Below are 16,594 nucleotides of genomic sequence, written 5' to 3'. Positions count from 1 at the left end.
CCACCTCTCAAGCCATCAGCTCACGTGTAGCGACAGCCTGTGACATGCTGTGCTAGGCGCTGACGTTCACGGATGGAGGGCAGAGACAGCTCATGCTTATCCAGCTCTCAGTCTGAACCAGAACCCGTGGAGGGGTTCCCTTTATTATCCCATTTTACTGCTGGGAAAACTGAGGCTTAAAGGTCCAAGGTCATTGGCTCAAGGTCATCTGGCTTGTAATCGACAGAGCCTGGACTTGAACATGGCTCTGTCCATTTCCAAAGTGAATGCTTTCAGTCCCTCAGGTTGCTCTCTCTCTGTTCACACGCTTCGTCCAACAGTCTTCCACCCCTGCAGCGTCGTCATGGCTCTGTCTGAACTCAGGCCTCACGCCCCTCCCTCACTCAACCCTCACGCTTCCCTGACAGGAAGCAGCAGACCCCTCATCTTATAGATGAAGAAGCTAACGCTATCACAGAGAAGTTCTCTGCCCAAAGACAGCACGAGTCATGCTGGGGTTTGATCGGGGCCACCTGATGCTTTCCCCTGCATAAGCCACCTGCCCTGAGAGGACCTGGGAAATGAAATCGAGTGATGCTGAAGGTCATGGAAGAGCAGAGATGGGGTGACAAGGAGTCTGGGCTCTTGGCTGGCTCTGCTGTGCCCGGCTGGCTGCCTTAACATCAGTCACTCAGTCACTGAACGAGTATTTATTTAGTGCTGGTCGTGAGTCAGGCAGCAGACCAGACCCTGGGTGGGCTGTGGGCCACAGCAAATGTCAATCTTGCCCTCACGGAGCTTCCACGCTGGTGCCCATTCGGAGCATCAGCCCAAAAGTGGCCTCACGATTGAAAATCGAGGTTAAAAAGACAGGGTATCTGGAGAGCGAGCATATACATTGGGTGGCCAAGGGGACCAGGAAGGCGTTGGGAGGGTCTGACCTGTAGGCTGGGACCTGAAGGATCCTGGGAGTCAAGGAGGCAGGAAGGGGGAGGAACCGCTGTCCAGGCAGAAGGAACAGCATGTGTGAAGAGCTTGGTGTGGAAAAGGGCTTGGGGCATTTGAGGAATGGAGAGAAGATGTGGTCCCTGGAACCTTGTGGGTGAAGAAAAAGTGGCAGGAGACAAGGTGGGTGGGTGGGCAGGGGAGGGCCTTGTAGGCCAGGCTCTGGCGCTGGGCTTGGATGCTGAGAGCAGCGGGAGACTTGCTACCTCATCAGGCTGTGGCGAAACTCAGCGACATCGAGGCTGTGGGCATGCTTTGAGGCAATTAAGTGTCTTTTAATGAAAAGGAAGGATATTAAAAAGAGGGCAGTGTGTCCTCTCCCTGCATTAGTCGTATTGGGATTGAAGTGCAGAGAGACACATGGAAGATACCGCCCATGGCCCTCTGCTTGCCGGGAGTCCCTCACCCCTGGCCTCAGCTTCCCTTTCTTCTTTCTCACCCTCCAAGTCACAGACCAAACCACCCCTGTCCCCGCCCCCCCCTTTCTATCTTTCTCTCTCCCCTCCCCACCCCCTGCACGCTGCCTCTGGTGGCACTGCCCTGGCCCCCACCATCAGCTCATTCATTCAGTCAGTCATTCATTCAGCAGATGTGCATGGAGGCCTTCTATGTGCTCGACATGTCAGTAAACTGGGCCCTGTGACCCGGAGACAAATGCCGTCACCTCACCTTCAGGAACTCAGGCTGTGGGCAGACAGACCACAAAACTGATGCAATTACACAGCCCACCAGGTGCCCTGACCCCTGACCCACGCACACTCTGTCTCCTATGGGAAGGGCCCCCAGCTTCCCCAGTGGCCGGGCTCTCTCTCCCCTCTACGTGCCTCTAGTGGGGTGGGGGGCACTTATGACACAAGGGCTGCGCTTATGTGCATTGTTCTAAGCGCTTTATGGGAGAGAATTCCTTTAATCTTCAAAGGGGCTCCATTTTACAGATGAGGAAACTGAGGCCCAGGGAAGTCACTTGCCTGAGGTCACCCAACTAGGAGGGGGTGGGGCCAGGATTTGAACTCCAGCAGCCTGCTCTCAACTGTTACACTACTCAGCTCCTCTGTAGCCTGAGTTAGGCAAAGACTTGCTCCTGTCCTCATGTTCACCTCGCCTGCAGCACGCTTCCTGCCTCCAAAACATCATTCTGCTCAGGAACACACATCCCCAGCCCATTCAGTCTGCCCGTGGGGGCAACGGGCACCATTTTCCAGACAAAGACAAGAAAGCCAAAGAGAGAGGAACCCCTACATCAACAGTCTCTGTTCAGGGAGCCCTGGGCATAGACCCGGCTTCACACACCTGCCATCTGTCCAGAGCCCCCAAAAGTAGGCACCGCCCATTTCTCAGAGGAAGACCTGACAGAGGCAGGAGGTGAAGGTAGGCGGCCTGGCCTTGTGCCCCCCACAAGGTAACAGGAAAGACTGTGGGTGCAGTGGGGGGGGGTCTCCGGGGACCTCAGACAAGTGCCTTCACTTGCCTGGGGTCCTGACACCCTCCCGCAGGGGGTTGTGATTGAGTTGAGACCATGCCTGGAAGTGCTTCGTGCCCGGCCTGGTGCCACAGTCCCATGGCCTCCCGATAGCACCATCTCAGTTACATGTCATGCTCCTCAGGCAGCAGAGCCATCTCAGGGCTCTTGGATGCCTCCAGGGTGCATGGAACATTCTAGAACTGTTATCCTGCCTGCCCTCCCTGAGTGGTCAGCTCACCTACCCGCCCTCCTGGCCTGCAGACACCCTGCCCGCCCCTCACCTTTGATCTTCTCGCCCTTGCTCAAGGAGATCTCCCCCTCGGCTTGAGCTTGGTAGGACTTCACGGCCATGAAGGAGCGTCCAGGCACCGCCGAGTAGAGCTTCCTGCGCCTCCCACGGCTGCCCAGGGAGCCCCCGGGCCCCCCTGAGCCCCCGGTGCCCCCGGTTGGCCCTTCCCGGGGTGTCCCGCTGGAGCTGCATACACAGAGGGTGTGAGAGGCAGGGCAGAGTGGAGGGAGGGGGCACCCCTGGGAGAACAGGGGTCCTTGGAGGGCGGGGAAGAGATGGAGCATTGGGGTGGGGGAGGGCGTTTGAGTGTGTTTCCCAGCTTCAGAGTCCTGGGGGAAGAGGGCACCTGGGGCTCCCTCTCTCTGCCTGCCACTGCCCCCCAGCCCCTGAAGCTCAGCTCCGAGCTGCACACTCCACTGACCCAGCCTCCTGAAGCTCAGCTCCGAGTGCGTCATCCCTCCTCACCAGCCTTCCGTGACTCCCAGCTTCCTCCTGGGTTGGGTCCAAACCCGGGCCCACCCTTCCCAGTCCACCATGATCTTTCCTTCCTCTCTCCCATGCCTCTGGACATGCTGGCTGGCCACAGGCCACAGCTCCCCTCTCGCCGTCCTGAGCCAGCCTGGCCTCTTCACCCCAGAATGCCCCCTCCCAGCCTCTCCTCTGCCCTGAGTGGCCTCTCTGCTCCCCTCCCACCCTCCCCTCCTCCAGCTTCATCTCCAGGCTCTGACTCTTCTCCCCAAGTCCCTTGCCAGCACCCACTCTGTTCACCTTCTCTCACCTCACCCTGTCTTTCTATCTGTCCTCAGGGGCTAGAACCAGCATTTCTTTGGATGCGCCCAGGCCCCTGGTGTGGAGCAGGTGCCCAGCTGAACTTTTGTGCCCTTGGGACAGGTTCGAGCCCAGCTCATAATACCCTCCCTTCCTCGAGGGCCGGGAGAGAGACCTGGAGGCCAAGGGGTCCATGCAGTTGGAAGGCTGAGGGCTGGGACGAGCCATACGTGGGACAGGAGGTGGGCAGCTGAGCTGGCCTGGGTGCTGTGACTCTGAGGAGGGGATTTGGCTGGGTTGGGGTCTGTCCTTGGGACCAGGGCTGAGCCTTCCCTACCTGGGCCGTCCACGGGGCTGCCTCTTGGCCTCCTCGGGGTGCCTCCCTCGGGATGGGGAGCGAGCCCGGGCGCCTCGGGGGCTGCTGGCACTTCGGAGGGTCCCAGTGCTGAGCTTGGCGCTGGGGGCCGTGGGCTGCGACTGGCCCTGGGGCCCCGAGTTCTGGCCAGGGGCCCCAGTGGACGAGGCTCCTGGGGCGGCGAACACCATCCAGTCGGGCAGGGCCATGCTGGTGTCGCTGTTGGCCCGCAGCAGAGCTGGGGGCACCGTCAGCCCGGCGCTCGGGGGTCCCCGCCGCCGGGCCGCGTACTTGGGAGACTCCTGGAAGGGCACTGAGCGGGCACAGTGGCAGGGGGGCAGAAGGGAGAGGAGACAGGGGCAGGCGGTGGGGGACATGCAGGTAAGAGATGGTGGGGAGAGGCACGAGGGGAGAAAGATCGCGATGAGAAAGAGCAGGAGCCTGAAATCGCACCCCCTACCACTACGGAGACGCTCGAGGTCTTCTCTATCCCATCCTGACCCCCAAATCAGGTCCTCTGACTCACGGATCCCACCATGCACCCCAAGTTCCCTAGGCTCTCTCTTGGCCCCAGCCCCACTCACTCACCCACGTCCTGCTCTCGGTGGTTTCGAATCAGCTCCCCCAGTTCAAAATTCCCAGCGATCACTGCCACCTGGAGGGAGGGGCAGGGAGGCAGGTGGCCCGGGCACGGGGAGGGGCGGGAAGCTGTCAGGTCCCAGCCCTGCCCCCAGCAGCTCGGCCCCTCCCAGCATGCCCCTCTGATGCACCTGCCGGACCCTCTGAGCCCGCCCCCCACACCCCAAGTCTGCCCGCCCCAGACCTGGAAGGCGGTCTGTCCACTGTTATTCTTCACGTCCTTGCTGGCCCCGCGATACAGGAGGATCCTGGCACAAGTCTCCTGAAGGCCATGGTCGGGGGCACAGGGTGAGGGGGAAAAAGACAACTGAGGTCACCGTGAGTGGACACAGGCCCTGTGCTAAGAACCTCAGACCCTGGGCAGGCGGCTCGGTGGTTAGAGCGTCACCCGGATCCGCCAAGGTTGCAGGCTCGGCCCCGGCCAGGGCGTGTGCAAGAGCCAGCCAGCGATGCGTGACTAAGTGGAGCAACAAACCCATGTTTCTCTCTCTCTCTCAGTAAGTTATGCCCAGCTGACGCGGCTCAGTTGGTGGGGCGTTGTCCCGGGCACCAAGAGGTCGCCGGTTAGATTCCCGGTCAGGGCACCGCTGGAGCTGCGGGCTCGATCCCCAGGAGGGGGCGTGCAGGAGGCAGCCGATGGATGTTTCTCTCACTATGTTCTTATCCTCCTCTCCTTACCTCTCCAAAGGAAATAATGAATCAGTAAATTACAAATAAATAAATAAAAACTTCAGGAATAACATGATCTCAGCCCCCCTTCCCCAGGGCAGCAGCCACTTTGCGGAGTGTGGCTCCTGAGCCCTTTCACTGCGGCTGATTTGAACACACACTGGATTGCAAGGGCTTAGCATGAAAAAAATAATTTAAAACACCTCGAGTAATGTTTGTATTGATGACGTGTTAAAGTGATACTATTGTGGATACAATGGATTAAATAAAACATACTACTAACATTCAAGTCAACTGTTTCTTTTTTTTTAAAAATGTGGCCCCGGGACACTTAAAACTACACCCGTGACTCGGATGGCGCTGCTGCAAAGCAGGGCTTCTCCACCATCCTGCCCATCAAAGGGTGCTCAGCGGCATCCTTGGTCTCCGCCACTAGGTGCCAGCAGCATCCCCTCCCAGTTGTGATAACCGGGAATGTCAGCAGACAGTGACAAATGTCCCCTGGGGGGCAGAAGCACCCTGGCTGAGAGCCACCCACCTAAACCTCACGGAGGGCTTACTACGCCACGTGCCGGGGGCTGGGCGCCTCAGAGGCAGCAGCTCATGGGACGGGGCCAGTGCATTGGCGATCCGGTTCGAACCCAGGTCTGTCTGCCCAGAGCCCATGCTCTTAATCACACTCTGCTAGAACCAGAAGGGAAGGGGTGGTGCCCTCGCAATGCCGTCCACGCCCAGATCAATTCCTTACCCGTGTCGCTCACAACATGTCACTCCCTCTCACTCTGGATCAAACCCAACGTCCTTCCCATGGCCCAGGAGTTGCCACCTGATCTGCCTGCCTGCCACCCTCAGCCTCAGCAAGTTCATCTTCTACCCCCTCCCGCTCCCGCCACAGTGGGCTCCTTCTTCCTCTGACGGGCACACTCCTGCCCCAGGGCCTTTGCACCTGCTGCTCCCTCTGCTCCGAATTCTCTGCACCTTCGCATAGCTCAGTTTCTCACTTCACTCATTTTCGCTCAAACGCCACCTCTTCAGAGAGGGCTTCTCTGACCACCCTGTCAAAAACAACCCAGTCTTTTTCCTGCTTTATTTTTATTTAGATGACACCTGCTATGTCCTGGGCATTCTCCTAAGCCAGTATTAGCTCATTTTCTTCATAACGCTGTCTCCCTGAAGTTACATTTCCACTTTACTTGTCTCTTTAGCATCCCTCCCCACTACGTTGTCCGTTTCATGGGAGCTCGATTCTGTCTGGAACATACCAGCCGGAATAGCGCCTGGCCCGGAGGAGCTGTTCAATAAACAGGTGCTGAATGAGGGAAGTCCTCTGCTTTGTCTTGGCCTGGCCAAGCCCAACCTGTCCCCTGACCCCCGCTCAACTCTTCTCTAGCTCCCCAGATACTAACCGAACCAGCATGCACCAAGACCCATCTCGGTCTGACACTCTCCACTGGACAAATCCACCAAGGATGCTTGCTGGACAAGCTCAGAGAGGTCAAATCCTTGCCTGAAGTCACACAGCCAGTTAGTGGAGCAGCTAGGACTGCAACCTGGCTTTCTAATCCTGTGGACACGCGACTCTGATGGCCCAGTCAGTCACTGGGCAGCGACGGTAGCCCGGTCAGTTTCCTGGGCGTGTCTGTCAGTGCGTGTGTCTGTGTGCACACACGCTGCTCGCCCAACTAGACCGCCAACCCTGCCAGGTGTGGTTTCGCCTGTCTGCGCCACCTTGCTTGCCTAGCGCCCGGCCAGAGCAGCCGCACCAGCTCCATCAGCTCTCCCACCTACGCCCCAGGAACCCCGTGTTTACTGGCGTCCTAGCACGTATCTCTCAGCTCTGCAGTTACCTGCTTACACGTCTGCCTCTCTGACAGACCATGACTCCCCCCTGCCCCCCTCCCCAGGGCAGGCGCCATCCCGAGAGCAGTAGATGCTCAAGAAACAGGCAGGAGAGGGTGGGGATGCAGGATGCGGCGCTGAGTCATTCAGAACTCGCTTGCTCATGTCATTCACTCGGCCCTTGAGTCATTTGACCTGTCTGGAAGCAAACCACCTGTTAAGTGCCCCGAGCTGGGTGCTGTGCAGGCCTGGGGGAAACCCAAGTGGTCGACCCATCGTTCACTCACTCACTTACTCACTCACTCACAAAAATGCCTCTAGGCCTACCATGTGCTGGGACTTTGGGACAGTACATTGGTCAGACTTAGCCCCCAGCCTCGAGCTCACGGCCTAAACATGAGCCTGACCATCACCACCAGGGCTACACGCGCATGCCAGGAGGCCAGGGGAGCAGAGAGGGCAGAAATGTCAGACCCGGCTCCAGGCCCTGGGAACTTAAAGTCCGGGAGGGCAGGCAAGGGGGGAGAAGTAGAAACGGACCTCACATGTGCTGAGCATCTGTTCCTTAAGCACCTTGCCAAGAGCAAGCAAAAATTCACCCACTTGGTCCTTTGTTACTGACCCATTTCACAGACGGGGAAGGGGAAGGCCAAGGCGGAGAAGTGACTGGCTCCTCTAACTTGCTAAGAGGAACTGTTCTTGTGATTAATTCTTCATATTGAATTTTCCCTGCTCAAATGAACGGTGTGGCTTCCAGCTCCTGACTGGATCCTGACTGATAATGGTTTTGACAATGATAATGATAATTATTATTATTACAGCCGCCTTCTAGGGATGAGCACTTAATACACACAGTCTTTCATCTCCTTCAACCCACTGACATTATTCTCATTTAGGGGAGAGGATTGAGCCTTGGAGAGGGGGCAGGGCTTGTTTGGGGGACCCTGGGCTGCCCACGAGTCTTGCCCACCAGTGGTGGAGTCAGGGAGCAGGAGAGACGGAAGCCCTGGGAGGGGCACGGGCCCCGGGCTGGTTGGGTTTGACAGACACTGCGTTCTCCCTCTGTGGGCACCAAGCAGACTGCTTGCTGCCACCAGGCGGCATGTGGCTACCTGCCACCTCCCAGCACTGCAAGTTCTGATGAGGCAGAAGGGGCTGGGGCTGTTTTGGAAGACAGAACAGGGGAGGGTGGGAGGAGGGGCTGACGACCAGCAGCAGAGGCCCGAGTCCCCCGGCAGCCCTCCAAGGACAGGGTGCCTTAGGAAGTGGGTGGAGAGACAAGCTCTGAGGGGGCTGCTCTGCCCAGGACTGCCTGCGGCACAAGTAGCAAGGGGCTGGGGTCATCAGGCCAAAAGCCCCAGCTCCTGCCAACCCAAATGGCCCCCACAGAACACCCGAGCGGGGACATGAGACCCCCTGCCAGCTCCTTATAGGTCACCTCCACTCCAGAAATGGGGACCATCCACCCAACCCTGAGTTGCTGCAATTCACAACCCTCTCTTGTCCCTTTGGGGGCTGTGGCTTGGCTTTTCCTCTGTCCCCTGCAGTGCCCCCAACCCCCACCATGCACTGGCGCTCAGCAGGTGCTCCCCTGGCGGCTGAATGGAGACTGACCCTCTCCCCTCTGGCCATGCCCCCTGCCTGGACCGCCCTTTCTCCCCTCTTTCTAGTCAGCTGACTCCTGCTCACCTGAGCACTGCTGGCACATCCCCCAGAGCCCCCTCCCCCTCAGCCTCAAGCCCAAGCCCACACGTGGGCTCCCACAGAGACCTGGATTCCCCCTGAGCTCCCTCTTTGCACTCTGGATTGTAACGGCAGGTATGGCCCCTGATGGAGGGGGCTGTCCTGCTTGCTCACCACTTGGTCCTCAGCACCCCCAGTTCCAGGCCTGACACAGGGAAGATGCTCAGTAAATACTTGTTGAATGAATGAACAAATGAATGAATGAATGAATGGATGGATGGATGAATGAGAGAGAGAAGGAGCAGAGGGCGTGGGGCGGCTGTGGGGCGGGAGTCGGGGGCCAGGCAGACCTTGTTGTAAAGGGCGCAGATGTGCAGGGCCGTGTTCCCCGAGGCGTTCTGGGCTCCGGGCTCAGCCCCGTAGAAGAGCAGGTGCTCCAGGTGCTGAGAGTGACCCCGCTGGCAGGCCTGGGGACGACAGGGAGCCACGGAGGCCGTCAGACCCTCTGCTCACGGCGCCTGGCGACACGCCTCACCTTGAGGTCCACCCTTCTCCTTTCAGGCCCGTTCCTCCTTAGAGACCCAGCTCGTCAGCTTCACGGTCATTCCCAGGCCCAGGTGTCTGGCCTGGCCCCTCAAGAAGCCCAAGAGGCCGTCCTCGACCGTGTCAGGGATCAAGGCATCCAGTGCCCCAGCCCATGCTCCCTCGGGGTGCCAGTGTTGACACCCCCATCTTTTCCTCTTTGGGGACCATGTACCCTCACCCCCACCCTCGGTGAGGCCCCCAGCATCTGGATCCCCAGCCCCTTGGACAGGGCCCCTGATCCCTGCCCTGCTTTGGGCGCAGGCAGCCCCTCCCCGTGCCAGCCGCCCCTGGCCCAGCCGGAGCACCTGGTGGATCTCCTGCCAGCCGTTCTCATCGGCTACACCCAGCTGGGCCCTGTTGTACAGGAGCAGCTCGCAGCAGCGGGGGTCACCGCCCACCATAGCCGTGTGGAACAGAGGGGTCAGCCCCCGGCGGTCCTTGTAGTTGGGGGAGCCCCCAAGGTCCAGGAGTGCCTAGGAAGGGAGACAAGACAGATGACAGTCACGGGAGGACTGGCTCACTCTGAAGAGCCTGTGAGGCGGGGAGTCCCGGGTGACCTCCCCTGGCCAGTGCCCATCTCGGTTCCGGCATGATGCCCTTGTGCGACCTTGAGCCTGGCCCTCTCTCTCTCTCTGAGACTCTCCCATCCCCGGTGAACAATGGGGGGACTGGGAGGAGGCCTGCAGAGGACCCTCCGTCTCCTACACCCAGCCCACCCTTCCCCCATGGCTGGCGTGGGATGAGCCGTTGCGGGAACTTGGTGCCTCAGTGCCCACCTACCCAGTGCCCACCTACTCAGTGGGACGGCTGTGGGGACAAAGGACAGAGCTGAGTATGGCTACAGGAGGCCCCTGGCCAAGTGGGAGGTGTTATTGGGACCAAGATCCCAAGGATGGGGCAGAGAAGGAGACCTGGGAAAAAGCAAGCTTGGGTTAAGGCCAGCCGGCCAGCCTCGCTGGGGCTGGGGGCTTGGGGGCAGGGAGTGGGCCCACGCAAGGAGCAGCTCTGGGCACGGAAGGCTGGTGGCATCGAGTGTTACTGGGACAGTGTTGGTGGCAGCTCTGCGCGGGGATGGCCCGCAGTGGTGCTGTCCAACAGCACGTTCCGTGGCCATGGCTATGGTCACAGATGTACCACCTGGCACGGCCGCCTCGCGTGGGCTACTGAGCCCTGGAATGCAGCTAGTGAGCCTGAGAAGCCCAAGTTTTGATTTTAGTTCATTTTAACCAATTTAAATCTAAACAGCCCCAGATGGCTAGTGGCTGCTAGGCTGGACAGTGCGCGTCTGGGTCTGGGTCTGGGGCGGGCAGTGCATTGGGGGTTCATACATAAGAGGGTCTGGGGTTCTGGGGTATGAGAGTTTTGTGGCTGGTCTGACTGCATTTGGGGTTCTTCAAGAAAGGGCTGGAGAAGGGGAGGCAGGGTCTGTTAGCTGGGGTATCTGTGAATCGGGGATTTATCCACAGCGATATCTTTGGGGGTATCTACCCTGACCTGTGTGTGAAGAGAGAACTAGTACCCTTGGGAGGGGGCGGGAAGAAGGAATAGCAGCCCTGGCCGCATAGTTCAGGTGGGTCGAGCAACATCCCGATATGCCCAGGTTGCAGGTTCCGTCCCCGGTCAGGGCACATACGAGATCCAGCCAATGAATGCGGAAATAAGTGGAACAACAAATCAATGTTTCTTTCTCTCTCTCCCTTCCTCTCTCCTGAAATCAATCAATAAAAAAAGGGACTAGTAATCTAAAATAAGACTGTACAAGCTGACTCATGTATGCATTTGTGGATACATGAGGCTCATCTATTTGGAAGGAGGGGCTGTGTTGGCAAGTGAGAGGAGGGGGAGTGTGCTCGGGGGAGCAAACACTAGATGGGGGCTCTGTTCACAGGGCGTGTATGGAGGACGGTCTCTATCTGGGGGAAAAGCAGGGAGCTGCCTGTGCATTTTGAGGGGCACAAGGAGAGTCTACACCTCAGGGAGATAGTGGCAGGGTTGGTGCTGAGCTGGGCCAGAGGAAATGGAGGACACCAAGTACCTGGGTGTCAGGAGGGTGATGTCATCTAGCTGGGTGTGTGACTATCAGCTATAGTTGGTTGTGAGCCAGGGAGGGGGGCTACACCTGGGGTCCGATGGGGAGAATAACAATGGGGGGGAGGAAGAGAGAAGGTCTGGGGCAATTTGCCTGGTGCAGTCTGTGTGGGAAACACAGCAATTTGGGGGTGTCTCTGATCTGCGGGAGGGTCCCAGGGAGCTGGCACCTCACCGTGAGAGCGAGGCAGTGCCGGGCACACGCGGCCTTGTGCAGGGCTGTCATGCCATCCCGGGCTCGGAAGTCGATGTGGGCTCCACCCAGGCACAGGGTTCGAATCACGTCTACAGAGCCTTCCGTCTGGGCAGCCAGCGTCAGGGGGGTCTCTGAGGGGCGATACAGGCCAGTCACACGCAGCCCCCTGGCCTCATGCTGGGCGCCCCCCAAAGTCCCTGGCTCCCTGCCTACCTCCTGAATCTGAGTCATGATAATTGGGGTCCAGCCCCTTGTCCAGCAGCCGAGCCACCTTGTCAGACGTCCCGAGCTGCACGTACTCCAGGAATTTCTTCAGTCCGGTCTGAGTCGTGGATAGGAGAGAGAAGACAGGCCCATCAGGGAGCAAGGGGAAAAAACTGGGGTCTCCAGCCCCGCTGTCTAGTGAAATACACAGCGAGCCACACATGGCATCCAAAAGTCCCTAGTAATCAGTTTTTTATAAAAAGGAAGGGTAACACTCTAGCTGGGCAGCTCAGTTGGTTAGAGCATCATCCCGAAACGCCAAGGTTGTGGGTTCAATCCCTGGTCAGGGCACATACAAGAATCAACCAATGACTGCATCAGTAAGTAGAACAGCAAATTGATGTTTTTCTCTCTCCCTTCCTCTTTCTCTCTAAAATCAATCAATCAATCAATAAATGTTTTTAATTAAAAAAATGCCCTGGCTGGTGTGGCTTGGTTGAGAGTCATCCTGTGCACCCGGAGGTTGCTGGTTCCATTCCCGGTCGGGGCACATGCCCAAATTTGGGGCTCAATCCCCAGTAGGGGGCGTGCAGCAGGCAGTTGATCGATGTTTCTCTCTCATGGATGTTTCTACCTCTCTCTCCCTTACTCTCTCTCTAAAAATCAATAAAAACATATTAAAAAAATTTTTTTTAAGTAAAAAGGAAGGGGGACTATTAATGGTGTTGAAATTCACTTTAATGACATATCTCGTTTTAACCTACTATCACTGTTTCAACTGGTAATCTGTATGAAATTTATTAAGGAGGTATCTTACTTTGGGGGGGAATCCTGAGCCTCTGAAGTCTGGCATGCATTTCACACTCACAGCGCAGCTCAGCGCGGGGAGCGGCCACACTGCCAGTGCTTGGGAGCTGCGTGTGGCCGGTGGCTCCCGCAGTGGACAGTGTAGGCGGGAGGGGTGGGATACTTGGAGGAGAACAAGGGCAAATGACGGGGGGGGGGGGGGAGGAGGAACCAAGGGGCTTTTCCCCCAAATGACAAGACGTCTTCACATCACTGTTGACTAAAGCAGCCCCCTGGCTTCCTCCTAGCTCTTAGGGGACCAGGAGAGACACGGGGACATACGGTCCGAGGGCTGGAAGGCAAGGTGCCTGGAGGGTAGATGTGGTGGGGAGGGGATGTCCTTGGATCTGGTAGAGATTCAGGCCATGGCACTGGGGGACTGCAGGGTATCTATAAAACGGCCCCAGGCAGAGGGACACTGGATGTCAAAGTCTAGGCTAAGGGGAGTGAGGGGCCCTGTGTGGAGAGGAGGGACCCAGGAGATGAGACAGGAGAGCCTCAGGATGAAGAAAGTGGGAGCCAGGAGGGAGTGGTGTGGGCCCGAGCACAGGCACGCAGGCAAAAAGGGAGGTTAAGGAAGAGTTATGCTGGCCTGGCTGGCATGGCTCAGTGGTTGAGAGTCAACCTGGGGTCCAGGAGACGGCGGTTTGATTCCGGGTCAGGGCACATGCCCCAGTTGTGGGCTCGATCCCGAGTCAGGGGCGTGCAGGAGGCAGCCGATCAATGACTCTCTCTCATCATTGATGTTTCTCTCTCTCCCTCTCCCTCCCTCTCTCTGAAATCAATAAAAGCATGTTTTAAAAAAGAGAATTATGCTAGAGAGAGTGGGGGGCATTTGGGGCTATCCCAGACGTCCCCAAATGGGTACCCTGGCAGAGGAACAAAAGGGCTGAGGTATGTGGAGGACTTAAGAAGAGGTGGGAGGAGATGCCTGGGGCGCGGACTCGGGGGGGACAGTGGGATGGGGGGTGCCAGCAGGGCGCTCTCACCTTCGTGTGCAGCTTGGCCAGCTGCTTCTCATCCAGGTTGGTCTGTTTGTAAACTCGAGTCTTGTACCGGAACTGAGGCGAAGGGCGGGTGAGGGGAGAGAGAGGCCGAGTCAGGGGCCTGAGGCGGAGGCTGGACACCCTTCTGAGCTCAGGGTCAGGGTGGAACCGGCCCCGGCCTTGGCTGCGTGGGCAGAGGGGCACAGGCCTCCTGTGGGGGTGCAGACTGTAACGCCTACCGTGAAGGGGGAGTCTGGATCCAACAGGGAATGCTCCAAAACACCTGCTAAAACTAGGAATCCTTCCCCAACGTGATGGGCGAGGAAAAGCTTGGAGCGTGGAAGTGACTTTGGTCCCAAGGCCAGGCTGCTGCTCAGAGAACAGACAGGAACTCGGGCCTCTCTGACTCTCGTGATTCTTAGGGGCCCGGAAATCTGGAAGATTCCTTGCTAAGGGCCTTGGCTGGGAGAACTAGAGGGGGCCGCTGTGTGGGGGGGGACACGCCTCCTCTCAGCATGGGAAGGCTGTGGGCCTCACCTCCAGGTAGGGCACCCCCTTCTCAAAGGACTGGGGGTACTCCCTCAGCAGCCGCTCCTCCTCCAGGAAGTTGGCGTCACGGCCCGAGGTGGCGGGCTGGAACAGGCCGTAGTTGAGCACGTCCTGCAGGCTCTCGCTCAGGGCGCAGAGCACCTGCTGCTTGGCTGTCCAGATGGTGGCATCAGGGTTGAAGCGCAGGCATTTCTGGTGGGGAAGGCGACAGGGAGGAGCCTGAGCTGGCCTGGGAAAGGGGTGGGGGTGATTCTGGGACCAGGGAGGGGGGATTTCCGAAAGCACATGTGGGCCACGTGGAGGCCTTCCAGTGCAGGCCTGGGCCTCTGTCCCCCTGCTGTCAAGGGACAGGGTCACTCACTGTCTGGTGCAGGTCGGGGATGCCAATCCTGAAGACCATCATGCTGAAGTGGGCGTCGTCCGGGACAGACATGGAGCGGCCCTGGAGGCCTCCTGCGGAGGCCAGGTTACCAGGTGCCCCGCTGCCCCGGCCCCGGGTCCCCCGGAGGCCTCTCCCGGGCCCGTCTGGGGAGCTGTCGGACTCTGAGCCCCCCTCGGGACACTCGCTGGCACTGTGGCGCTCCTCGTCCTCGCTTGAGGCGGGGCTGTGGGTCATCATGGGGCCACGGGGCGACGGGGGGCGGCAGCATCACAGGTCGCTGCTAGGGGGCCAAGGGTGGCTGTCAGGCTCAGAGCCCCAACCCTTCCAAGGCCACGGGCACACTGGGTGGCCCAGTGGTTGAGGCCAGGGCCCCTCACTGCCGGAGGCGGGCAGGACGGAGGTCGGACACACCCCCAGACTTCTGCTGCCTGTGCACACACCCCATCCCTGCCACGCGGCCAGCACGCGTCTCCTTCCCTGCCCTTGGCCCTGCACGCACCCCCACCCCTCCTGCGCCCCACTTTGCCGCTGACCCAGCGCGGTGCTGTCCCAGAAACCGCAGAATCACCGCGGGAGCTACTGGCCCACTTTGCCAGGCCATGGAAAACGCAGCTAAAATTAGCTGAGGACAGACAGGTGGACGACCCACCGGCATCCTGCCCTCCTGGCCCCAGCCTGGCCCCTCACCCCAGGCCCTCCCACGGCCTCCTGGATAGCTGGCTGGGGGGGGGCTGGGGGCTGGGATGTAGTAGGAGGAGAGGGAGGTGCCATGAGCCTGGGGCAGCAAGAGCAGGAGGCCAGCGATTCTGGGGACTTCGCCAAAGTGTGGCTGACGTGTGCAGAGGGCTGGGGACCAGTGTTCCTGGGGAGCTGGGGCACCAGGATGGGGTCATGGGGCAGAGCATCATGCACAGGGTGTCCCTGAGGGAACCACAAGGGGTGGCCTGTGCAGGTTGTTGGAGGCATCTTAAGAGGGTGTGTGGGTGGCTGGGGAGGCTGGCCCTGGGAGGGCTGTCCAGGTGACAGTAGTGTGGTGGCCTGCGCCAGTGGGGGTGGCTGAAGATGACTTGTGGGCATGTTTGAGAACTGGCTATGCAGGGTGGGTGGATCAGCACTGCCTGGCACTGGTGGCCCCACTCCGAGGGGGACTGGGGGAGGGGCTGGGAGGGATAAGGAGTGGGGTGAAGACAGGTGGGAAGTCATCCTCAGATCCCTACTCTTCTCCGATGAGGTGGCCTTAGGAAGGTGGGTCCCCAGTGGGGTCTGCTGGTTCCTCTTCTCCCCCACTCCTACCCCAGCACCGGAAACCAGAATGTCTGGTCTGGTCCCTCCCCCCCACACCAGGCCCAGCTCCTGCACCGTTGCCATGGAGATGGGAAGCAGTGGAGGGTACTGCTGACTTTGGGGGAGTGGGGATGGGCTGGGGGTTGGGGGAGGGAAAAAGGCGAAATGTGTGTGTGAGGAGACTTCCAAGAGCTGTGGGCGAGCCGGCATCACCGCCGGCCAACCACTCCCCCACGCCCCGCGGGGGCTCGGGCTACGAGGCGCCCTCCCCCTCCAGGTACTGGGCGGCGCTGCCCCTTCTCGCCCTCCCGGGAGCCCCCTCCCCCTCCTCCCGTCCGCGAGACCCACACCCCACCTCCCAACAGGGGCCCGCAGCCACTCCCCCTCGGCTGACCCTGGCTGACCTCCAGCCTGCGCCGGGCGCTAAAGGGGTTGCCACCGGGCGGAGAGCCGGGCTGGCCCGGGCCCCGCGAGCGGGCGGCGGTCCCCAGCCCCAGGCCCAGCCCGCCCCTCCCCCTCCGGCCCGAAGGAGGGAGCGGGCACACTCCGCCGGGGCGGCATGAATCAAACGCTCGCGGCTAAGAATAGCTGGCACGCAGCTGGCACCGAGACCGGCGGAGGAATCGGCGGGGAGGGGCAGAGGGGAGAGGGGGGTGCCCTGGGGGGCTGCAGGGTCGGGGGCGCTGGCCCGGCTGACGGCGGCACCGGGGAGAACGGAAGGCGGCGGGGAGAGGCGGGGAGACGGAGCGGGTCTGGGCCGGGGAGCCGGCGGGGGAGACCCGCGGC

At 59.8% G+C, this 16,594-nt stretch overlaps 1 protein-coding gene across 1 annotated transcript in view; it reads right to left on the bottom strand.

Moving 5' to 3' along the window:
- The window catches only part of SHANK1 (SH3 and multiple ankyrin repeat domains 1), a 72,893-nt gene that overhangs the window by 24,447 nt on the left and 31,852 nt on the right, over positions 1-16,594 (bottom strand). Inside the window, exons 4-14 of the mRNA XM_081117769.1 lie at positions 14,504-14,804; positions 14,131-14,334; positions 13,597-13,668; positions 11,771-11,879; positions 11,537-11,688; positions 9,579-9,746; positions 9,039-9,155; positions 4,682-4,759; positions 4,447-4,513; positions 3,841-4,171; positions 2,728-2,921 (exon numbers count right to left, since the gene is read on the bottom strand). Coding sequence (XP_080973895.1) covers positions 2,728-2,921; positions 3,841-4,171; positions 4,447-4,513; positions 4,682-4,759; positions 9,039-9,155; positions 9,579-9,746; positions 11,537-11,688; positions 11,771-11,879; positions 13,597-13,668; positions 14,131-14,334; positions 14,504-14,761 — 1,750 coding nt within the window. The 5' untranslated portion in view covers positions 14,762-14,804. The remainder of the gene's footprint in view (positions 1-2,727; positions 2,922-3,840; positions 4,172-4,446; positions 4,514-4,681; positions 4,760-9,038; positions 9,156-9,578; positions 9,747-11,536; positions 11,689-11,770; positions 11,880-13,596; positions 13,669-14,130; positions 14,335-14,503; positions 14,805-16,594) is intronic.

The sequence above is a fragment of the Miniopterus schreibersii genome (genome assembly GCF_964146895.1).
Source record: "Miniopterus schreibersii genome assembly, chromosome: 18".
Taxonomy (NCBI): domain Eukaryota; kingdom Metazoa; phylum Chordata; class Mammalia; order Chiroptera; family Miniopteridae; genus Miniopterus; species Miniopterus schreibersii.
This window is presented reverse-complemented; position numbering and strand designations above follow the sequence as displayed.